A 26,440-nucleotide genomic window follows, 5' to 3' on the forward strand; every position below is an offset into this window, starting at 1 on the left:
ACCTTACTTTTTACTGCGTAAAAATGTACGAGAGCGCCGTTGACACTCGTCTATATATTAGCGTCAATATTATGAGTCAATTTTGAATGTGCATGTGTAACGATGTGATCTTAAATGCATGAGTGAGATATCGCTATTTGTTGTCGCCTCGCGCGTTAATTGTTTTTAGTTTACATACATTGTTTGTGTCTATGGCGGTTCCTGTTGTCAACATGCTCTAAGGGATAGGTAGACGTTGACAAATGAGAGGTCTACCTTTAATAATATATTTTTGTACGTTTGTTTGTTACGAAGGTACGTACATAGCAAGGGTTACAGCTGATGTTGATATCTGCCATTATTTACTGTAGCGGGGAATGAGATGTATTGCTAAAGTACCTTTTTGTTTATATTTGCCGTTTTTTAGGTTCCGTGCCTTTATAGAAAAAAATATCTAGACATTTTCTTCAGGCTGTCAGAGTTTCTGTCAAGTCTATTTATCTATATGTGTAGAATAAAATTTGGTATGGAATATACATCGAAAACCGTAAAAAATATTTTGGGCACAATTCATTTTCGCTTATGAAAATGAATTATTATAATGGTTTAAGTTAATAAGTCTAAAACTAGTTAACTTACTTATAGGTGGTAAGTTTTACTAACCGAGGTCGATGTAAGGTCAATAAATGTGTAAAAACACTTTGCTACACACATTATCGGGTCGTAACGTCTAAAGCTTTATTGTTATCGCCAATTTAAGTAATTTATACATTGGACTAAAGATTAAAGAGCAATCATCTAGTGATTTGGGATATCATTATTGGAAAAACAGTAATTATGTATACTTAAGTTTTTGTGTCCTAAAAATGACTATTTTGTCAGAAAAAATAGTTTTCACCCAGAATAAAAGTCCATCTACATTAATCAGTTGGTTTATTTACAAAAGAAATAATTCAATTTTGCTTTGAATTTATGAAAAAATCTTTAAGAAGTATTAAATAAAATTCAAACTTAAATGGTACTAAAATAAATTGTTATTACTGTTTCACATAATTAATTGTCGGTTCTCGTTCCCACCCTACCGATGACATCAACTGAGTCATGCTCACATATAGGGATACAGCACAATAGCATTGTACCTTCCTCCCCTACAAGATAGATGGGACTAATTCTTCACCAGCACTATGAAAGCAATTTTATTCCTGCCTGCAAATTGATACCACCACAGACAGGTCATTTAACCCACAATTGTAGGTTGAATACTTTTTTTTTTTTTTAAAGATTTATTGCTTTTTTACCTTACTGTTTGCCATTGTTTGTGTTTGACTGATGATGGTATCGACATCGGTCAAATGGATTTTTCGTGTTGTTAACAGTAACATTGTTTTAACGTTTTAAAAGGACCATGGGCAAAAATGTATGAAGCCTGGGCTCACCCACCAACAGAGATGAGACCACTTTGAATATATTTGTAAAGCACTAAATATAAAGATTTAAACTCATTTTTGCGAAGAATCCATGGGGTTATTTTGCAATAAATATTTTTCTCCGACCATAAATAAACTAATATTCTGCAAAAAGTAGTGCTGTTATGGCAGTGTAGGTTTTGTTATTGAATACCTTTAACTAGTTTTAATTCCAGGTTTAATGTATACATAAAAAATAAAACAGCTGCTAACAGTTAAAATTATTTTTGTTAACATTTCAATCAATATCAATAATAATGTCGTCTAAATATCCTGCCGGTGGATTAAATTGGGAGTGCCTGCCTCACCCTAGATACCATATTATTGAAATGATATGAGCACAACTTCCTACTGAGCGGCTACCTGTTAGACACGAGCAGTAATACTGAGCGATGGCATCTCGACCCATTTCGTTTCTGTTAACCAGAATGTATACCTACGTATAGTTCGGCCATTCAGAGAATGCGTTCCTGACACGTCGCGATTGAACTGACGACGTAACTACATTCATTGATTATTGATATAATAATGTTGTTTTAATGCTCCTCAATTGTTAAAACGGTAAACAACCAGCAAAAATATTTTTATCGTAACTGCAACGCCATTGCAAAGTTACGTCGTCAGTTCAATCGCGACGTGTCAGGAACGCATTCTCTGAATGGCCGAACTATAATATGTAAACCTATTTAGGTGCATATCTTTTTTTTGCCATGGAATTGAAGGTACTGCCCATAGTAACAATTTTAGTACAAACAAAAACCTTCACAACGGCATATGCTATAACTCTGTTGGACAATGACCCCAATTTGACTCATGGTCCTTTAGCTTGTTGTGTGTTTTATTGCAATATGCGCATGTTGATCACAACATGCGCATATATCATCCATTTAGGAAATATTATTTTTATTAATTTGTGAATAATCATACCAGTATTTTAACGCACTAGCTTCCGACAGCGGTTTCGCATTAATTTTCATGCGGGACTAACATGAGATTTTCGTATTATATTTGTTTATGTACTAATCAACTTTTATATATTTCGGATGGGGGGGTGCACTAAACACCCCATCCCACAACGTTTGCTTCATCACAGGTGGCCAGCGTTTATTTGGTTTATCGGTGACACGGAAATCAGTTAACGAAGTCTGCACTTCGAACGTCACTATCAGATTTGCCACCAAACTTCATTACCGAAATCAACGTTAACTCATTTAGGTCTTGTGGTACCTAGTGAGAAGGTATGTATTTATTTGTGATAGCCAGAGGTTTGTTTTGGCTTTTAAAAATCAATATTACCTAAGTCAAACGTTATTATAAAGTTAATTCAAGTTTAATCTAGATTATCATTTAGATTTTAAAGTGAGTCATTTTGGGTCACCTTCAGAATTTTCAGTAACAAGCAATTTGTTCAATGTCATAGAATAATTATCCTGATGTATATTCAGTTTTGTGTAGCTTTAGGTTTTTTCTTTCTTCATTCTAAAAGACCGTCTATAGAGTTCTTTCATAAATCAAAAAAGAACTTTATAACAGAACTTTCCAAATAAAGTTAACATCTTCGAATTTGCCGTTGAACGCACAATATTTATTTCAGCAATGCTAAAACCTAACAGTGCTGGTTCTAGTCGACTTTTCGAATGCATTCAATACCGTCAGTCATGACATCCTGTTATCTATCCTATCCCATTTTATGGTCTCTTCTGAATCAATAGACTGGTTTTCCTCTTATCTTCGGGATCGTCAGCAGTCTGTTCGGGTGGATGAAGGCTCATCAACTTGGTGTACTTTGAATGCTGGCGTTCCACAAGGCGGCATACTCTCACCTCTTCTATTCTCGATATTTATAAATCTACTCACTCTCGAGCTTCAGTGTTCGTATCATCTTTATGCTGATGACTTGCAGCTTTATCGACACACCAAAGCTACGGACTTGATTAATACGCTTGATCTAATTAATTCTGATCTAGAAGTAGTGAAAAATTGGTCTGACAGGTTTGGGGTGGAGGTTAACCCTACCAAATGTCAAGCCATTATTATTGGGAGCTCGAGAACTATGAGCAAAGTTGATAGTGTTGGCTTGCCACCTTTAGCTTTTAACGGCATCAACATTCCGTACAGTTGCACTGTGAAAAATCTTGGCCTACACATTGACTCCACGCTAAACTGGCAATCACAGGTTGCAGCTGTCAGTCAGAAAGTTACTAGCACGCTACGGTTCCTCTATCGCTTGAAAAATTTTCTCCCTTTCAATGTTAAGGCGACGCTTATGCAAACCTTAATCTTTCCCATAATTGACTATGGTGATGTTTGCTACTATGACCTGAATGCCGATCTGCTCAATAAACTTGACCGGCTTCTCAACAATTGCATTCGATTCATTTTTAACCTCCGCAAGTACGATCATGTGTCAGCGTATCGAGCGCAACTTAAATGGCTACCGATAAGACAACGACGTGTGATGAGGGCTTTAACTACTCTTTTTTCTATACTATTTACCCCATCTTCACCTTCATACTTAACCTCCCACTTTCAGTATGTGTGTTCACAGCACAATAATAATCTCCGCTCCTCTAATAATCGTCTTCTTTACTGCCCTGCTCACCGTTCAGATATTATTCATTCTTCCTTCTTTGTTAAGTCTATTCTTCTCTGGAATGAGCTACCGCTGGAGATCAGGATGGTCAACAGTCGTTATTCCTTCAAAAAGAAATTACGCGACCACATCCATACGAAATTGGCAGAGTCGCAACTGTAGACAGTTTTTTTTGTTGTTTTTTTCTTATTTTTTTTTACTTTTTTTATTGTTGTTAATTTGTTTCTTGGCCTCTCTTGGCAAATGTAATATTGTATGTATTGTAGTATGTATGTATACTGTATATTTATTATTATTCATATATTGTAAATATATATATATTTTTGTGTTCTTTGTTGACAATATTTTTAACAAAAACTTTGCACCTACCACAGCTTTTTCTCCACCACCCAAAGGTAGACTGGCAGAAAACGCCTATGGCGTTAAGTCCGCCTTGTACGAAATGTGCAGAAGCATTAAATAAATATATAAATAAATAAATAAATAAATAAAACCCCGACAGAGTATTGTCTCTGGTCCAAAATAACATTTAGGGATACATAATTATAAATATTTATTTCGATAAACAAACATAACAAAGCATTTATGATATGTATAATAATATCCTGCTGCGGTCCGGATATTGATTCGCGGTCCCGAGAACATTTCGGTTACATCACTGTCATGCTAAAATTAAATAAACAGAAGTTCAAGTTTAATTTTAACATACAGGTTCGATCATTTCATGCAAGCATAGTAGTTATATTAAGTTTCAGTTTTAATACCATAGTTTTTATTATTTTTTTAATTTAATTGCAGAATCCAGTTTTTCTAAGTAAAGTAACAAATCGTCAAAAGATCTAACCTATCAAAAAAAAACGGTTGTCTGTAAAGTCGGTTTACTGACGATAGTCGAACGTGACAACGTCATAAGAAATTGATCGTCAGATGTCGAACGTTGCCGAACGCGGAGGCCGATCGTGCCTCTTTGTTGCTCGTTGTGTGCTCTCGCTTGCACTTCAAGCCTTAAACGGAACGTCTCAGAGCGAGGTAACGCCGCATGAGTCATGTTTTTTCGTGCGTGCAGCCGGCTCCATCGATTTATAAGACGTTGTCACGTCAAAAAACTATTGAGTAGAATATTTCTCTTTGAATGTTTTTGTACCTAATTAATAAAATGTGAAATGTTGTTTTAATTTCACAGATCAACGACACCTTAGTCAGAAGTCAGCCTGACTGTGTACCTATAGTAAACAAGTGGGATTACTGTATTTCTTTCTACTGTTGGCGGTAAAAACCTTCGTCTATATCTAGAGGTACCTTCCATGGTTTATGGTCCACGTAGAAATTTTATAGCTGGTCATTGTCGCACGAACATTTTGAAAATAAATATTTTCTTTATACTCTCGAATCCTTTTTATGAAGGGTCGCGCGGTAAGGGTAGATGGCTTTTGGCATAGAGGTACTCTAGCGAGCAGTGAATCCGGGTCAGGTTAGAAAAGAAAATTTTGATAAAAAAAGAGTTTTTGTAAATAGACTGTGTTTTTAAAAAGGGGGCAATGTTAATCTTCAAAAATTGCTATTTCAAATTATTTATAATTAAGACATTAAAATAAAATATTCTGAAAGTTATTTGCATTTGAAACCTAGTGTAGATTTAAGTTGTTTAACTTATGTATCTACTTGTTTTTCTGTGGCAATAAAGAATTTGATATTTACAAAGTATTTTTTTTATTTTAGGTGATCATCTTCCTCTTGTCCTTCTCCCAAACAGTATCAACTTTATTTATTTATTGATTCAACCTATTTGACTTCATAAATTAATTTGATACAAAACAAGTACTAAAATAACACACAATATCTTCAATTACGTCTCATCTTCGCAGATAAATTCGACATCAATCTTTTGACACGTGACCCGCCATCTTGAATTCTGACGTGATCCGAATTGCATTTCAAAGAACTATCATATCTGACAGGGGATCCAATTTAAATGACATACTGACGCATGACGCAATGTCTGTGGGCTTGCCATAGAAATTCCTATTGAAATATTTCCCATCTATGTGTAATAACGTTTCTAGTATATGGGATTGGTCCCATAAGGATCTCAAGCCCATAACATACCTTTATAAATCATTATTCCCTTCGGTATGATTATGGGAAGTTTTGTAGTTTCTCTTATATGGCTGAGTGAAGAAATATTTTCGGTAATTGCTGTTTTTTTATATAACCTATAAGAACATTTTGTTTACCATTTTAGATCTTCATAATGACATTATTTATTACAAATCATGTATAAGTTTGTTAATAAATCTTTCAGTTTCCCAAAACATAAATATAGGTAATAGTAAACTAATAAGTCTGAGAACTCACTGTCGAAAGGGATAACCAAGTTCTTGTGTAAAAGCCGATGCAACGAGCACCTTTCAGCTTTGTTTTGAAGCAAACCAGTAGAAAACTAACCTTGCTTGCGTTTATGTAGATATGTAAAAAATCTTAGGTTAGCCCATGTGGGTCAACCTTCAGTAATTTCTTGAAGCTGATAAAGTTTTACAACAATACAAACCTTGAAGAGAGAAAGACATACCTACCATCTGCAGTATTGAGAGTTTCCACTGGGTGACCCGTTTGCTCCTTTAACTCTGCCGTGAATGGAAAGCAAGGGATTGTCAGTGTCAATATACCTATGTTCCTTTTGGATACCTTATAGTTCCAGTCACCACGGCTCTTCCAACTTCTTGTTACGTGGAATATTAAATAGTGACCATTTCACTGTCATAGTGTCTTAGTTCTCAAACAGATTTATTTCAACTGAAAGTAATTAATTCACTGTTGTCTCGTAAATTAAGTCTAATTGTGATTTAGACGGTATTCAGCTCTTAGTCAATAGGCTTTTGATGCTAGGAACAGTAATTTATAGGTGTCTCATTGATAGAAATATATAGTATGATAGAAATATTGTGTATAATGTATTCTTTATATTTGATAAGGGTCTGTCGAATTAAATAAAAACGATTGTATTATTTACATACATTTAATCATTGCCTATTATATCTATAGTATAGCGACTTAACAAGATGAAACCTTCGTAGATTCTGAGAGCACAAAACATTTGACTAGAACAATATATATCATTAAACATTTTATTTAGAAACACAATTATAAATTACATCTGTTAAAATAACTAGATTATTATAAGGGCTACTACAGACGAACGAGCGATTTCAGTTGTCGACACAATAAAGTCGTATTTTTTCATTAAAAAGTTATACTTTGTAGTTGCCTTTATTTCAATCTAGACACAACAATATAGTTAGAAATTTTATTTAAAACAAAGCTTTCCAATATTTTCAAAGGAGCACAATCATAACTGTTGAATTAATTCGGATAAAATCGGCAGAAATTTCAAGATTCGTTAGATATGACTACGAGATATGCTATATAATAATGAGTAAGTGAATAATTTCATTCGTTGTTATTAGAATAGTATCTAAAGATTGAAAAGTTCTAGTAAACTTGAGCCTTAGTAATAAAACGTGAAATTTGAAATTGTTCCACTATTAAAGAGAAATATGTAGGAATTATTTCTATGTTGAACACATACACACGTAAAATGAAAATTTACTTTATAAACCTCTGATCCACAAGCGAGATTACTCGCATATTTTGGTTAAAACATTATTCTGAAAAGCATTTCACAGTGACCTCGAAAGACGGTTGTAGATTTTGGTGAGATCTCGTCACATATTCTTAGCCTGGTTTATTATCCATTGAAGTTCTTCAACAAACGGCTGAGACGTCTCAGGTGCGACTCGTGAATGGATCAAAGGCTAGATATTGACACATAAAGGGGTCACGTACTCGGGCTTCGGAAGCTCCAAATAGCTTAGCTTCATCGCTGCGATAACTAAAGCGCCCGTGTGAAAGACCCTTAGAAGCCGAACCTCGCCATTTTATTACATCTATTTTTATCAATGGAATGTTAGACGGTTTTGTCTGTGAAAATCTTCATTTCTCCACTTGTCTCGTGGTTTACGAGGTTTTACGTGAACTTTGTGCTTAGAAGCTAGTTCTGCCGAATATAAAGTTACCCGGAGCGTTCGGGTCTTCGGTGGAGAAGTACTCCTTCCATAGCTCCTGAAATTCTTCCCATGAGACGCTGCTTTTACCCTGGTGGAAGAAAAATCAGGATTACCTATACAGTTATAAATAAGTTATGTATTAATTGGGAAAAGACTACAATGCTGCATCAGAAATATCGAAAACGAAGGATTCAAAAAACAACCTATAAATATTTCAGTTATTCCCGTTGTTTCAGATCAGTACGAATGTAAACAAGCCACTCTATTAATGATCAGTAAACAGCGAATGAAAAATTGTCTGTTGACTCTAAAAGTTTGGAAATCCCCGCTTCATTGGGCGAGTCAACATTTAGCAGGATTTATGCTCCCAATTCATTTGCAAAAATAAAATTGGAGTAAAAATAAAACCGGGCTATGCAAAAATATATTCGTCATCTGCTGAGCCTTTTCCCAATTATTTTGGAGTCGGCATACAGTCCAATCGTACGCAGCTGAGTTACTAGTGTTTTCCAAGTAGCGACTGCCTATCTGACCTCTGATACCCAATACCCCTAGGTAAGACTGGTTGTGAGACTTACTGGTTTCTGACTACCCGTAACGTCTGCCAAATATGGCCACGGGACCTTCAATTAAACGTGCCTTCCGAAAGACAGGAACAATAAAATGGGAGTAAAAAATCCAGGCTACGCAGAAATGTATTACAATTGTAAAAATGTGCAGCTATTGAAAAAATGTGTGAATATCTGCCATTATAAAGTTTAATGGTGAATGCGAATGGGTATCGGCAAAACGATTTGAATTGAGTATTGTGCTCAATTTTATAAATCGCTGTACATTATTCACTCGGTGATCGCAAGATGATTTGATTTCGAAGCGGGTTCAAAAAGCGTATTGGATGTCTCAATCGGTGATTTGAAAAAAAGCTTTTTTATATTTTTGTTGTGTTTTAATATAGCGAAAATTTTACTACCATTTAAAGGTGTGAATGTTTGCAAGGAGGTATCTATGTATGCATTTTTGTTCTTATGCTCCTTCATGCAAAAACTGCTGAATTGATTTTGGTAAAACATATATGGCGGTATGTCCTTTCTAGGAGTACCTACCTAAGTTATAGATATATTAATGACAATATATACATCACATAATTATCTCAGTAATAGTGTATATCATGTACCAACTCTTTAATACGACACTAACAAGAGAAATAAAGGACTTTTCTCAAGTAACTATAACGGCTCATAAATAAAATTGATATCAACATAAAATCTAGATCTAGCCACCGTGACTAGGTGTAATAGCATAAATAGAGCTGAAATTAGTCTACACTGTAATAAACACTTATTTCTATAAATTATGAACAAACAATAAATAGCAAAGAATCACGCGAAAATAATATTACTTTATAAGTATACTAATATTAATCAAAGTAAAAGGATTTAAGATTCAAAATAAATATTTCTTGATACTAATCTTGCAATAAAACAAAACTTATAGTTATTACTTAAATTCAAGAGCCTGTAACGAAAAGTAATAATGTTTTATATTTTACGGTTGATGATCCGACAATCTAAGCTTGAGGAACGGTAGATAGGATTATACAAGTACATGAAGGTACAATGAATGGGGCAAAAGTGGATTTAAATGATAATCATAATCATAATCATTTACTTCACGGAGCTTTGTTAAAAACTTTTCACTTAGGACTTACGATCCCTCATTACGTATTATTTTTTTTCTGTCTTTGCTAATATGGGGAATAAGCCTTTTATGCTAAAGTTCTTACAGTCCCTCATTAGGTAGATATTCTTTTGTTTCTAATATGAGGAATAAGTCTTTTCAGGGTCAGTTGTGCAGTCTATGTCAGACTGGAAGCCGACCCCAACATAGTTAGGAAAAGGCTCAGAAGGAGACTGAGAAGATTATGGAGTCTATGTGAGGGGAACTTAAAGGGGAATTTCAAGGTCATATAAATTGTCTTACCTTAGCCATCTTAGTGAAAGCCACCTTACACTCCTGAGGATCGATGCCATAGGAGGAGCAGACGGTGGTAAACTCATCACTGTCGATGGTCCCGTCAGCACTGGCATCCTCCAGTTGGAACATGAACTGACAATATAGCTGCTGCCACTTGAGGGCAGCTGATGGGTTCTGGGCGTAGTCGTTCCACATTGATGTCCATTCTTCGACGGATACCTGGGGGAGAGGGTGATTAGTATTTGGTAATATAAGAAGTTAAGGCAAAGAGGATCCTGGTCTGCAAGTAATTTGTGAAATCGTATAATGTGCAAAAGAAGTACGATCATTAAGGTAAACGCTGACGTTCCGTAGATAGATTTTTGGCTAACGCGAGAATATAGAAATACTCCTATTGTAATTGTATTACTAATATAAGACAAATCCTCTCTAATACCATTTCCCATTTCCTTTATCTAGATTCAGACCGTAACCCTAATGTCACCGCGTATGTATTCCACATTTACCCAAAAGTTGGTGAACACGTTACCACTAAACCAATAAGTAGGCTCAACAGTGACAACAATTGATGGAACTAGTTCACATGAACTTCGCAATACTCCCCGAAGAGTTGAAAGGGTTAAGTCGTATGTGAATTTTCGTCTTTTTGTGGCCAAAACTTCTGTTTCCTACGCGCACTATATATGTACATATTGTATTGAACTTTATTTCTGTTTGACACAAAAGGCCTGTTGAGAACTTTGCTTGTCCGAAAATCTTCTCATATCTTTCTCTAACAGAATTTCTGTTTACGAGGATATTTACTTGTTTAAGCGTAAACTAGGAATTCATCTTATGATCTCTGTACATGACATTAATCTTCGCTCGAGCTAAGATCACAAGATTTATGAACACTGGAATCTCGCATGATTAAACCATTTCGGGCTTAGAGACGTTCACTGGAATTACAAACCCGACAATTTTAGTACTTCACAGCATATTCTGCAAAGCTGGTATTCTAACTGACGCATGCCGTCAAATAAAAAAGGGGAACTCGTTTGAACAATAAGTGAATTACGTTGCGAAAATTCTAATAAAAACCCTGCCAGAATAACAATGCTTGAAAAAGTGGATGCGTAATTAAGCACGGTAGGTCATTTAGACGTTTTTGTGTACACGCGGCAAAAAAGGGTGATTGACGGTTTCAAATATATATGATTGTGTTTGGGACTATATTTAACACCTTTTTTTACCAAAAAAGTATGTATGTATTTATAAAGATGTTGTTTGTTTTACGTATTTTATAAGACTGAAATTCCCAAATCTCTCATAAAATACAAAACTGGAGCGAAGGGCAAAGTAAATAAATCTTATTATTACAGAGCCCCGCAATTTGGACTTTCGTTGAAAACAGCAGCAGAAAATGTAATAAAGGCGCCTAGCCATTTTAAGGTACCTCTTGCACGAGCCACTTTGGTTTTATTGAACATTGCTGAAGTAATCTCTCCTAATGATAGTGAAGGCATTGAAAATTTTATGGAACACGAAACTTAACTAGTCCAACATACATTTTACGACCGAATAAAATTTGACGAGCCAGATAATTGAGAGGTACTTAGCAAAAGTAATTTACCTCTAAAAAATGTAGCAGGAACCAATTTGGATGTTAACAAAAAATCTTTAAAAAGAAGTTAAGGAAGAAAGTGTCAAAAAAGTCAATTTTGCAAGAAAAACAATTTCAAGTTTAAATTCCGTTCATTTTGTTCGGGATTGCTGTTTTCCATTTTTATGTGCTTAAAATGTAAAATGTAAACCAGGTAAAAATAATCAAGGGCGAGTTTTTATTGGAGCCCGGAAAAAGTCTTCTTATAAGTTTGGTAAAAGAGTTTCTTATGCTGCATAACATATGGTGCCTTTATATTTCGACAAAGCCTTTTATAGCTTTATTTGTTTGTAGGATTTTTGTATAACTGTATGTGAAACTCATATCCTTAACAATATTACTTTTATAAAGAATGAATTTGAATAAACCTTTTTATAGAACATGCAAACATCAGCTCTGTTCGGCTTATAGTCTTACTTGCAAACTAGTTGCAACTTGCAACTATAGACACGTTTAAAGAGTTAATTTCTCCATACAATATTTTCTTAAACACGTGACCAACGTCTGTTTCTTTTTTTTTTTAGCAAGACCACGATTATTATCTAATGATGAAAATTGTTACCTGTCCATCTTTGTTAGAATCAGCCCTCTTCCGGAGTCCGTCCCAGATCTTGATCATGATCTCATGTGTCTCCGTGTTCTTGGGGTCACCTGGCTTCCATCCTCGGAGGTGGCAAATTTTCTATTGGATAAGAAAAGTCTCAGGTTTTAATACCTATTTAGTTTTAGTATCGTAACAGCAGCCGAAAGTTGACGAGCGTTATTTGTTACAGCGCTTTCATACTGGCCATTTTTGTCGCGCAGACTAAAACGTGGCGCGACGCGTTTCAAAGCAAAAATCTGTCACTGGGCGTAATCTTTCGCACTGGGTATATAGTTGTCAATTGTTACTCGCTCACCTCTCATACGAACACTCGGAAAAACTGATCCGCCGGTGTAAAAGCGCTGTTAGATATTTATTATTTTAGTGTAGCAATTGTTATTCATTTAACTAGAATACGAATAACGTTGTTTGAACCCTAACGTTTTGAATATACCTATTAATTAACAATTTATTAATCATACCTAATGTCATTAGCTTCCACAAATCACTAATAAATTATACTCCAGTCAACGTTTGATCCCGATTTCCAAGCTTAACCGATTCCCGATTGATTAATGTTTACCAATATATGATAGATGCGAAAATTATTGCTTTCCAAACGTCCCTCATTGGATTTCAATCAATATCGATCAATATGTCTAGCTAAATAATGGAAGACAAAGCAATCAATGTCTAAATTATTTTGGTTCTAATCAATCATGAGGCACTTAAAAATTGTGAAAGTTTGCATCTGTGTAGGCGCATGCGTAAATATTAGTTTTAAATTGGGTGTGCTTTTAAAAAGCACTCATGTAAGACTTTGATCAGTACGAAATGATTTTGTAACAATGTTTGTACTTGTGCCGTCGTACAGATGATTAATAATGACTGCTGATGACATTATGATACTTCCAATTGCTGTAAATATCGTCCTAAAAAACTTGTAAAGTAAATAGATCTTCTAGAATTTATTTTGTGCCTAAATAATACTTTACACACTAGACATATAATGTATTTTTTTTTAAAATAAATGAATTAAAAAAAAGTTTAAATTAGACCAATACTTACCTATATAACTACAGCACAACTTTTAAGCCTTCAAGTTATACGTATACCAAAAACGAGTCAACGAGTCGAGTCGTCGAGTTCGAGTCAATATAACAATAAAATAATAATGATAACTAGCACCTTAGTAGGTATTTAATTAATTGTCATTGTTACTTTTGTAATCGTTATTAATCACACCTATTAATATTGACCAAATTAAAGAAATATTAAAAAAATAAACATACAATATACCAACATTTAAAATAAAATCCCTAAATATGTTAAGCCTAATACCTGCAGAAACAAATATCTACTGCAGTGAGCCTAATCTTTAGTAAAACCAATCTCATCGCGAACTGTGGTTTATTGAGCAATATCTTTGGTGCGGTTCAGACCAAACCAGGATGTATGTCGATTGGCAATCGCGGGACTATCTGAATAGATTCACTTCCAATGCGGTTCGGGAAGTAAGCTTGTAACTAATGATAAAGAGTTGAAATTGTGATGGGTATGTTAGATGGAATAAATATGGATTTTTATATGTGATAGTTTGATATATATTTTTTAGAGTTTTTTCTACAATAATTGACACTACGCTTTCACAGTAGCGGATTTCTCGCGTGGTTTTTACGACTGTTGTCTCGCATACCTATGCCAATGGCAAAAAATAACATTGCTGTGTAGCATCTAAGCGTACTACGCAGGCCTGAATAGGACTGTATTTAATAAAAATGCTTCAGCAAGATTGTAAAAGTATTTGTAATCTGTCAGACCATTTTTTGACGGAGAAAAATTAATAAAAAATAAAATAAAACACACACACAAAAAGGTAGGAAGGTATAAAGGTTTTAGTCCGCCACAGCTGGTTCAAACAATGACTGAAACCGAGCTACAAGTATTTTGTCTCTCAAAAAGTATGGCGCATAGCTCTAACTATTGAAAGAAATGGCAACATCCCATCAATGATCACAAAATTTTGAATTTCTGACTTTTGGAGAATAAAAGTAGTATTGGAGTATAATCCATTTCTGCCGGAAATTACGGCAATATTGCGAGTTTGTACAACTCATACAAAATAGCAAAAAAAAACTAACGCTGCTATTTCGAAACTGTGCAAAAGGCCTTTAATTAAGTTTTCCATCATATACGCAGTAAAAACAAAAACTGCAAACAAAATGTGTGAAAAAGTATCTCGTATTGCAACAGTTGCCAGTTGGAAAAATACTATAAAATAAACATTTGATTTTGTAGTAAACTGTGTATGTTATTTTTGTATTTCAATTGTTTTATTCGATTGTTACACGGATACAGAATTAATTCACATCTCTATATTTTGTGTCACTTTTTTGTATGTTAACGTGAATTCGTCCTGTTTTGATAAGCTTTTATTTTATCTAATGAATGATCTATTTTTGTGTTTTGAATACCCAAAAAAATACAAACATCCGAATAAAGAATTTTCCCCATTTTGGGAAATCGGTTAAAAATGAAAAAAAAAAAATGAAGAAATGTAGGTACTTGACTGAACTGAATGACTTTTACCACAGATAGTTACTTGTAATGTCAACAAAGTTTAAACATTAAAGTTTTTTACTATCATATGTTTTACTGTCTTACCTCTATAGCCAGTTCAAAGTCTTTCCTCTCTATCGTGCCGCTCTGATTCACATCTGCAAATAAAAAAAGTTTTAACATCGCCAACAAAATTTAAATACTCAAAAAAAAAAAAAACTTTTAAACAACTTTTACCAAAGAAAACGTTGAAAACGTAAAGGAGCTTCTTCCGCCTAAATTCGGAGATAGACATGTTTAATCTGTAACAAAAAATAATTACGATGAACAAAGGACTTGGAACTTTGGACAGTTTGCTAAAGAAAGAAAAATTCTTTATTTCCGTAAACTGAAGTAGAATTATTCGTTTTGTTTTATACTGGAATATGTTCCCCTAGTTCTACCTGCATCACGAGGTAACTGGGAGATATAAAAAGTAGCCTTATGTCCTTTCTAAGGCTCTAGACCTATGTGTATCTACTTATGTGTTGTTATTTAAACTAGTTCAGTATTTTTGCACGAAAGTGCGAAAGACAGACTTGCAGGGGAGTTACTACATAAAATAATATTCTGAAAACCACTTTCGATGGTGACTTTGTTTGGGTCAAGTATAAATCGATACTAAACTACAGTTAATTTTAACAGTTAAATAACAAAATGGGGTTCCTCACGCAACTAATAACATGGCTTAACAAAGCTACGTATTATTAAATGCTCATTAGTAGTTTGGGTAATTGTTTTCGGGAAATGGCTTTTCTCCCTCTCAAACTTAACTTTAAGTGTCGCTTATAACATTTGAATAATCTATGATTTACTTTTGAGTGACTAAAACACAAAGTATTACAAATATAATGACAATTTACTTTTAAAAAATCCAAAAAAAGGGACTACTTTTTTTGGATTTTTTAAAAGTAAATTGTCATTCAGGAATGTTCTAATTTCTACATTTGGCCAGAGCTGTTTATTATTTAAGAGTATTAGGTATTATTTACGCTTAAACAATAGCGCCCAGTTATAATCAAAAGTCATTAATATTTAAAGCGATTTGGGATAGCGAAATAATTTTACCCTAAAGAGAACTTTAATGGCACCCGGACTTCCCGCCGGGGGTATTCCAAACATTTAAATACACTATAGTTGTTTAGATTTATATAAGTCAGATATGAACCTATAAAGGTTGTATTTTATTGTGTTAAAACAATGATTCACTAACCCTTTCTATCATCTAATAATTTGCTCATTGCCTGAGTAAGTGTCAACTTCCAATATTTCTATCTGATACTTAGTGCTTTACATCCTCTGCAGACTGCAAACATTTAGTCGGCCGATAATTTAATCTTGCCCATAATCAATTAGGAAATGAATGAGTGCGCATATTACAAACATATCAGGTTTCGGCCGACTAAAAAGTTTGATTTTACTCACGATACTCTCTGTAGTTTCAGGGAGGTTTTAGTTGAAAACTGTCCTAAATGTACATTTTTACTAAGAAAACAAAACCAGTTCAAAAAACAAAGTCATGTTTTCTGTAAACAAACCCTTCGTATATTTCTTTAGTAGTGTTTTTCCTTAATCCGATCAGATCCCTTTCAATCCTCGTTAGTGAATATTAAATTAAAAGGATTGTTGATTTAGGACTGTTTCTGTAAATAAACTATTGCCTAAAGTAATGTATTTTCTTATTATTCTGAAAACAAGAGACCACTTTGATTTGTAATTTTGGTCCTGGTTAAGAAATTACCTAATATCTGACCTTTGACTTAGTTAGAATCTGAATTGTCATCTGAGTCGATTATCAAAACATTACTTCTATTTTTCTGTTCCTTCAAAAAAATCAAAGCTAAATAAGATTCTTGGGAAAATAATTTTATAATGTAGCTATTTACTTTATTGTACGAATTTATGTCATATATGCATGTTTTGAGAGTTTGATATATATAAAGTACTTAGTCAAAATAAGTTTAATCCTCGTCCGTCGTCCTATGTAACGTAAAAAGTATTCTTTCACACAACCTCTCACATGCACCTAAACACCACCATTCGCAAGAACTTCCCAGTATTTTTGTCCTTCCATCTGTTAACCCTAAAAACTAATAACAAAGATTCTCAGCGTGATTAAGTTCCACCTGAGTCTTTCGCATTCATGGAGAACAAAATGACTAGTGGAGAAGCCATAACGGAAAATCTGCTAAGAAAGTACCTAGCGCGCCAAAATACGACTGAGCGAGGGACGATTAACTGTCTTCGCCCTTATACTACACGCATTCTTTAGACTCTAACCGTCGTATGTATCACAAAAACTTTTAAACGTCGGTTGAACACTTGTCTAAAAAATGACAGATTATAACGTTGAAATAAGGTCCGCTTTACAACCACAATTTTTTTTGGACAAGTGTTCATTAAGTTTTTGTAGTAAGGCTGTAACAGTTTTTAGAATACTTAAAAATCGTTGACAGGTTTCGCAAAGAATCCAAACGTCTTTAATTCACTCGTAACTGATCGTTTTGGTCAAGCCCACCGTGCGTAGTAGACCTAGAAAAAAGCGCCTGACCTACATGCATTATGGTATCTCCGCTCATCTTCCCTTACTCCGTGGTTCCACCTGCCCCAGTGCCATTAATTCTACGCCAGAATTAACTCCAAGAGGGTAGAATTAACTGCAGACCTACCCGCGTCAAAATGACTGACAGAGGGTGAGACTTTAAATTTTCTGCCAATGAAACTGTAATGAGTTGAATTTCGAAATAGAATGGACTTGGAGTGAAATATCTGACTTATCAGAACTTTTTATTTGTTGGCCAATAAGGTAGATATGAAATGTGAAAATAAGTTCTGTTTATAATGTTTCTTAAAATGCTCCTACACATAGGTAATAGAGACGAATTGGCAAGAAACTAATTTTTCGTGATTAACTTGGTATAATTACATCCCTTTACTCTTTACTTTTTTCAAAATGAATATTGATTTTGCAGTTTAGACACCCAGCAATAGCAAAACTTCTCTACCTATAGTTAAGTATATAACGCTATAAATAAAGCAACACTATGCTTAAAATATAACCAAGCACCATAAACCATCAATAATACATGAAACATTACCCAAACAAACATACATTCTAATACGAATTTAGTAACACAACTATATAATTCAAACGTAATAGAATTGTCAATTACGGATGATAATATACCAAGGTACGGAACCCTCAGTAAGGTCCTTTGACACGGATAGGGCCGTAAATTGTGCTAATGGAGGCCCAAAATTAGTACCAGACTAGTAATAAAAGATGGGAACTTTGATAAGCTAGGAAAGGGCATAAGTTTCGCGTAATTAGGACTTTTTGGTCATATATGCTGATTGTTATCTTCAAAAATGTAGTGTTTATAAGAGATTGGAAAAATAAGATAAAAGAAAAAAAAATGCTTGATTTTACGCTCAGGCTAAATATATTCTACTAGCTTCCACAACTTACTACACTACAGCTTTTTAGCTAGCTTAGTTTCAGTCGCTTCTTGTAAAGCACTGGTACTCAGCTGAATCTGATTAGACTGGAAGCCGACCCCAACATAACTATGCGAAGAGGCTCGGGAGATGATGATGAGCTTCTAGTCTAGAGGTAACTACTTCCCGCATCGGGATATGCATATCTAATGTTCTGTAAGCTTCTTCGATAAATGAGCTATCTAATACTACAGATATACTTTTCAAATGCTATCAGCAGTTCCTGAAATAACAATCAAACTCTTCGGCTTTATCATATTTTTGTATTAAAGTAAGTAGAGGTATATCCAGATAGTAATGACATGTCATTTCTAACAAATGGTGAATTCATGGATGAGCGTAAGTAAACCTAATGCAGATAAATTATGTGTTTTTTTTTATGAATATTAAGTTGTTTTATGTGTAGAACTATTCTGAAAGGCGCTTTTCAGAACCTCATTACTATGAGTGACACGTGTTTTTGCGTCAAGAGCCTTCAAACGCGGCCTTCTAAAAGCTTCGTGAAGTACTCTCCACCACAACTTATCATTCAAACTTTGTTCAGAGTAGTCAAGTACTATCCTCACATCTCCTAACTTTGATACGTAAATATAGAAAAACCAATTTGAATAATTGTCACAAAAACTATAAGTAGGTAGCTCCTTTGATCTGCGAATTAAAATTTTCTTCGAGGCTCGGATAAAAACGCAGAAAATAGCTAAACGTAATTTTATAAATAAACTGTTATTATAATGATTCCTAATGTACCATTAACCTACATACTATAATGATTACTGAAACATTTGAAGTTGCTAATTCATCGATTTCACCTATGAGAGGCAAGGCATACGGTTGGGTATGGTTTGGTGATCGTTATAGTTAAATGTGTCTTAGACTTAGGCCATCTTTTTACCTAGGAAATAAAACAGCATATAACAGCTTCTAATTATTCCGGTGCGTACAACCATAAACAATAAATAAATGTAATGCTTCCCAAAGTAACTATTCTACGAACAAAATCTAGCATAGCTATATAATCTAGTAGTACCTATCTAGTAATATTCCCATCGAAATGCAAAACCGATTAGCAATATAATCTCGATATTCCTAAACGCTTATTCTATACCTATAATACAAACGTGCTAACAAAGGCCAAATTTGTCACACATAGGTAGGTAATCAGCACACATTGACTATGTATTCTGTAATTACGTCCCTGATTGCAACTAAATAGCCACAATCAATAAATTGGGGATGTCGGTCTGTGGCTCGTGGTTACTATAGCTTGTTAGTAACTGGAGTGGATTGTCATGTCCATGTGTTTGTTATGTATCTGATATTACCTGTATATTGTACATTAGAAGTAGGTATGTAATAATATTGGTAAGGAAGGTCTCTATTAGTTCTAAATTCCATGGGAGTACCTTAACGTGCAAGCATTATAATGTGACCGAATTAAAAAGGGGTATATACTTTTTGTTAGTTAAATTGATATTATCATAAGTATTGTGCTTATTAAAAACTGTGTGCCTGTCACTATCGTGAAATTAACATGTTGACTGAGAGCCTGAGCAAACTATAGGCTGGCTAAAAGTTTGCAGATTGCAGGGGCTAAAATCTTTCAGTTTCATATGGAACAATATAAGTAAATCGACATTATCCTGTAAGCTCCTAACAATGGAACCAATAAAAATAATTACCACACACTCTCACTTTATCAACGAAACTTTCTCTAAAACAATGCCTACTAATACTTCCCTCAACCCCTTGACGATACCAAGCCATTTTATTACGTGAGTATACGCAAACTGTATTTTATACCCCAGCGTAGGGACCCGTTAGAACAAAAGTTGGCCAATGAATGTTTCTGAAGTTGTAAGGGTCCCCCAAGGCTGTCGTAAGCGATAGATTGGCGACATATGGGCTCTGTAATAACACGGATATATACGGATATATACGGATATGTACGGATATTGATACCGCTTGCCTTTACGTGCCCAGATATATTTAGGAGTTTGTATTACAAAAGGTCACGGCTGCCTTTTGTATTTCTGAGCGGGCTTTTAATAGTGCCTGTGATTGCATGCCGTCGGCATTTTGGGGTTAAATAGGAACGTTTTTGTCTGGTTTGCGATTTATTTGGGGTTTTCGTAATATTGTGTTCCTGAAATATAATGATTGACAAATGGCGCCTCAACCAAAACTATCAAAACTGAAAAAATCGTCATTGAGATCAGTGCTTTCGCGTACTCTATTTTTTTTTATGTAGATACAAGTGTTTTTAACGTTCTACCATCTATGTATTTTATCTCAAATTATATTGGCAATTTCATAGAATATAATTTATAAAGTTATTGATCACATCTTATCTTAGAGCTATAAAACTAATCTGAGCCGTTAACCGCTAAAGAATAACTATTTCCTACACCCATAAAATAAATCTTACTTCTCCTAAGACAAAATTTCTCAAGAAATAGACGTTAAATCCTAACATGTATCCTATCTACTAAAACTTTATTTCGGCATTCTCTAGAGCTATAACTCTTTCTAATCTTTGTACCGCCCATAGAGAACAAAATGACTAACGGAGATGTCATGACGCAAAATTTCCTACGAAAGTAGCGCGCCAAAATGCGGATGTTCAAGGGACGAGGAACGTTACTAGTTCCGCCCTTACACATCTTCTATGGAAACCGCCTATTATTTTCAAAATAAAATCACCAACCAATCAAGACCAATCTTTAACGGATTAGTTTTGATTGAACAAGGATCATGCCTACCGTTGTTTGACCTACAAGAAGGCGACTGACCTACGTTTCTTATGGCATCTCCGCTAATATTTCCTTTCTCCATGGTACCGCCCTTTACGGTAGTTAAATTGTTCAGAAAAATCAATTATCTACCTACTTGCCTACCTACATTTTCTGCGAAGTTGAACATGGGTATTGTGAGATGGTAGGCTTCTTTGATGTCAGTGCGTAAGTGATTTCGTGGTTTTTACCTAAATGTTTTTTGGCAAAGCAGATTTTCTTTTGTTGATCTTTGTCGTAGATTTGTTTTTAGAAATACGGAGCAAAGAGATGGTAATAGATTGTTTTGTTTATTTGCTAGTTTTTGTTATATATGAAGCTACTATAATATTAGATACACATGATTTATGCTTTTATTTTTGTGTTGATTTTAATAGGTATACAGTAAATTATACTGAAACAATTTTGTGTTCCCGAAAAAATACCAGTTTTTTACGTATGTACAAAAGTATTTATAATTTAAGAAAATATTAGGTATATCGAAATATGCGTAGGAAAGGGTAAATATTTTGTTACAAAAGCGACAACGCAAACAAAGTATGTGAAACTATGAAATTCAAACATCTCGCAAAGAATAATATTTGCATAAGATTCGAGGGTTTGCCGCTTTGCATATTTTATTACGGATACATAGAAAGACTGAAAATACGATGGGGAGAAACTCGGTTAGATACCCTCAATAGGACAGGTTGCCATTGATCTCGCGGTTAAAAAAAAATATATAAAAAATCTTACTTCTCAACCTCGCAACCAAAAATTTACATTTTAGGTGACAGCTGTAGCTAGCACCAAATATAACTATCACCCATTAAGAACGCCTTTAGCTAGTATGTACAATACTCTAATATGTACAATAGTCGAACAAAAAAACTTAAAAACGTAATCTGCCATTATATTTTTCGTAAATAATAGAGCTTTCGTTTTCAGTTTATTTAAAAAACATCTCGAGAAGATTTTTTTCGAGGTATAGTTGCCCTTAGGTGTTACCCTAATCCAAAATAGACTTACACGACGTACAGTCACGTCTATACTTATCCTAGCAAAAAGATTAGGATCGTACAAGAAACAAACCTAGTAAGATGGATGTCTGTCTTGGGAGTTTTCCTACATGTTCTACTGACACTAACAATATATATGTTTATTTTCTCATGTACTTACAACATAGATAGTAGAAAAAAAACAAAAAGGTTAGGTACGTGATAATATCACAGAAAACAGGCTTAGATAACCGCCAGTACCTAGTAGTTTATATATAAGAAAATTGGTGATATTACCTGAAGGAAATCAAAAGATTAAGGTATTATTTATTTATCAAAAAAACAACAAAATTTTGCATTACATTAACAACTTAACAGACATTATTATTCTGTGAGTTATATCATATTTTTCTGTGCGAAAAAGTTACAAGAGTGTCAATTTCCATGTTTTAAGTTTGTTTGTGCTATATTTTTAATGTCTGTTTTTATATTAATTTCTGCAATTAGTGTTGCACTGTTTTAATTATCTATAAATAAATTATTAATTAATTTAATCTGCTCTCCTATAAATCCTCTTTACCTCATTAAACATAACATTTCGACTCAACACACAGTTCTATAATCTACTCTAAGCCACAAACCAGCAACTAAGCACATGTTCCACCATTAAAATCTTAGAGATTATTATCAGAAGGCAAATTTACGCGAAGTGGGGTTAATAAGCCCTTATCTTTATGTAAAACAATGAATTATTCACGATGTCTAAATCCCTACGATGGTTGGTAGATTTATGGTTACAAGTAATTTGGAGGAAAGATGATTTATATATCGGTGTGTTTGGGTCCTTGTTATATTTGAAATAATCAATACAAAAACCTAAAACAAAAAAAGGCTTTCAACCTCGATGTAATTAATAAAGTTAAATAATTGAAATTCGTAACTCTATTTTTCTACTGTCATTGTCACAGTGTATTTATTATCAAAACTTTTTCCAACAGCTCAGAAACTGGCCTTAAGAAAACTATTAGGAATTTCAATAGGACATGGAAAAGCATGTAAACCCAATAAGCAGATAACATAGTAGGCACATTACTATAAGAACAATCAATGTATTTATTTTTTATCACCTTTAGAAAAAGTGGATTACCTAAACGATTTCCTCGACCATATTGAACTCTTAAAAAAAGCTTAACGTCCTAAAAATGCTTTTTAAATCGTTAATAATTCTCTCTATAAATGGCCTAGTTAAAATCGAGCTAAACTCTATTTACAGAGTTATCAGACTTGTCTGGTCTGAAATAGTTCGATATTAGGTCACTATCAAATTCTGGCGCACAGTGGTTAGACTGAAAATAACTTGCCGAATTTTATTTTACATGGCGTTTGTTATTTTAGTTATTTTAGTTTTTTATATAAATAGTTAATAACAATGATTAAAGAGAGTTCTTTTCTTTGAAGATTAAAATTTAATCTTCACTAATGTAACAAAGAAGAAACATTTTTTTTGTGAGCTCCGAAACTACTGAACCGATTTAAAAAAATATTTCACTGTTATTAAGCTACACTATTCCTGAGTAACAAAATCCATATTTTATCCTGTCAGTCTGTATTTAATCCTGTTAAGTTGCTCGGGACGCGGATGGAACCGAGGGGAAACAGCTAGTAATTCTGAAAATTGATTAAGTACTATTAAATTGGTCAAGAGTTCATAGACACAAAGTGCCCATCATAATATAATTTTTTTAACCATCATTAACCCACATTACAGTTAACAATAAAATTGTCAAAAACATTGAAATACTTGAGTCAAAAGTCCTTAAAAATAAAATCCGTCCAAACATGAAAAAAAAAAATACAACCCTCAAACGGTCTCGTGGCTGTCGATATTAAAATAAACGAATAAAACAAAAGCATACATACAGCGTTCACCTTCCGCGAGTGTAAAACGGAACGCCAGTTGAGACCGTATCAAATATTTACATAAGAAATTACACGTTCTTTGGAATACGTGAAAATTCCCGCCGCAGCGGTAGGGTTAGCGAAATGGGTTTCGCGGTTCGCAATTTGAATTTGAATTTAGAATTGTTGGAGCTAGTTTGAAGACAATGAACGTAGTGTTGACGTTACTAGGAGTTTTCTGCATGTGTGAGTACGTGACTGTGTGAAGATAATTTGTGAATGTGTGGGTTTTATAATGAATTTGTTGCATAATTTCGTCGTTTAATGTTTCAATAGTGTTTTCTTCCGGGTCAGTTTAAGGTATCTAGGTACATATTTTACTATAACTTTAACGAATAGCTCATCAATATTATTATTATTTATTTCCAAAATTACGTGATGTTGATAATTAAGGCGAGGAAGTGGTCAACAATAATTCCATAACCGGCACGCGCATCTAAGGCGCCAAAAGGGGTCGGAGCGTCTGAGCGGGGCGAGGATAACAATACGCGCGCTAGCTTATAACTAAAAGTCGTAAGCGACAAAATGGTTTTGTAATTTTAATATTTAGAAATGATAATTTAATAAAAATTCCTACTACCATTTTAAAGAGTATGTATATACTCAACTACTAAAAAAGTTAAGAGGCTTAAATCGGTCCCGTTTGCCCATAATATGTGAATCTCTTTTTAAAAAGAGGTATGTTTGATATATTTTTCTCTGTTATAAAAGTTACCTAATCATGTTTCTACAACTAACAAAATAAGGCTTATATCATGAACTTTCAGGTAACCAAGTTGTATTTTGATCCGTTTTGTATTTACTGAGAAAAATTGACATCCTTGGCGCCAAAAATTCCAATTCGTCCTCTTAACAGAAGTATAAAGAAAAAAAAAAGTAATCCAGGTTTCACGAACTCAGATATAAGTAGTTGGAACAAGAGAAAGAGCCCTTCAACAAGATTATGAAATTCTTTAATAAATAACTTGAGTGGAATTAATTAGATACTGAATTCCTTTGCATATCTGCGGAAAATTAATTAAATCAAAATATAATTTATTTTCGTTATACTTAATGAAATGTGTATTTCCAATCTCAATATTCAATTAAGTGGAAAATTGATATTGTCTGTTATTTTAGTAGATATCTCTCAGATCATTTGTCAAGGGCGTAATTAACTCACAAATATGAAATTTCTAAGGAGATCCATACATGTAGGTATTTACTACGAATCCTGTTAGAAAGATTTTGAACCAAAGAGTATGATCATAATCAATCTTCCTAACCTTTTCCCAACTATGTTGGCTTTTTTTTTTAACGACGTCAAAAATCATCAAATGACCCCTCCCGCTGTGGGTTAGCAGCGGCGAGGGAGTGTCAAACTCTTACTGACTAAAAACCGTCGTGTTCCGTCGTGGGCCTTTTATGTACCAGGGCCGCGGTATCTCTTTCGAACAACCCGCAGCCCTGGCAGGCCTTGGCCCTATTGGTCCCCGTTAGTGTTGCTGACATCTCTTTGAGGAGCGCGTGGAACAACGCGCGCCGTCGACACGGGTTTGTCGTCTAAGTAGACAGAGGGACGATGAGCCACCCGAACTCACCGCCCACAGACCCACGCCAACTATGTTGGCTTCCAATCTAATTGGATGCACCTGCGTACCTCTGCTTTATAAGGAGACTGCTTATCTGGCCTCCTCAATCCACTTACCCGGGCAACCCAATACTCCTAATTAAGACTGGTTATCAGACTTGCTGGCTTCTGTCTACCCGTAACGACTGCCAAAAATGTTCAAATGACAGCCGGCATCTACAGTTTATCGTGCGTCATAACTAAGTAAAATTCATACGAGTCTTGAATAAAAATAAAATAAAGTAGATAAAGAGTGACAACCCTATAAAAGTAGGAAATATTTCGTGATATATATCAGCTGAAATATAAATAAAGCTGTTCGAAGGCAGTTCGGAATGAGACAATTGATTATGAGGACGATGTATGTGAATTTATGTATCTCTTTGCGGAATTCACACGTATGTCACAGCGGGAAGAAATGACAGATATTTTATGTTTTTGGTTCTCATGGAGAGGAGTTTAACTTATTGAAACAAATAGGTAGGTACATGGTGTGAACATAAATATCCGAAACATTTTTTTCTTGGGATGAAAGTAGATTAACTTGTGTTCCCCGTTGTCCAACCTGCATTTCGTTGGAACTAAATCATTTATCGGATACATATACGATACATGGGTTATCTAACACTGATTGTTTTCTAATCTGCTCTGTGATTCCTCAGATTAACCCGTTCAAACAAACTGTTCAAGCTTTATAATATTATAGTTT

At 34.3% G+C, this 26,440-nt stretch overlaps 1 protein-coding gene across 1 annotated transcript in view; it reads right to left on the minus strand.

The window, feature by feature from the left end:
* Positions 1-7,040: 7,040 nt before the first annotated feature.
* LOC124634545 (calexcitin-2) overlaps positions 7,041-26,440 on the minus strand; it is a 45,528-nt gene continuing 26,128 nt past the window's right edge. The window contains exons 3-7 of the mRNA XM_047170158.1: positions 15,098-15,162; positions 14,966-15,018; positions 12,281-12,400; positions 10,083-10,295; positions 7,041-8,190 (exon numbers count right to left, since the gene is read on the minus strand). Coding sequence (XP_047026114.1) covers positions 8,080-8,190; positions 10,083-10,295; positions 12,281-12,400; positions 14,966-15,018; positions 15,098-15,155 — 555 coding nt within the window. The 5' untranslated portion in view covers positions 15,156-15,162 and the 3' untranslated portion in view covers positions 7,041-8,079. The remainder of the gene's footprint in view (positions 8,191-10,082; positions 10,296-12,280; positions 12,401-14,965; positions 15,019-15,097; positions 15,163-26,440) is intronic.

This window comes from Helicoverpa zea, chromosome 11 (genome assembly GCF_022581195.2).
Source record: "Helicoverpa zea isolate HzStark_Cry1AcR chromosome 11, ilHelZeax1.1, whole genome shotgun sequence".
NCBI classification, from domain to species: Eukaryota; Metazoa; Arthropoda; class Insecta; order Lepidoptera; family Noctuidae; genus Helicoverpa; species Helicoverpa zea.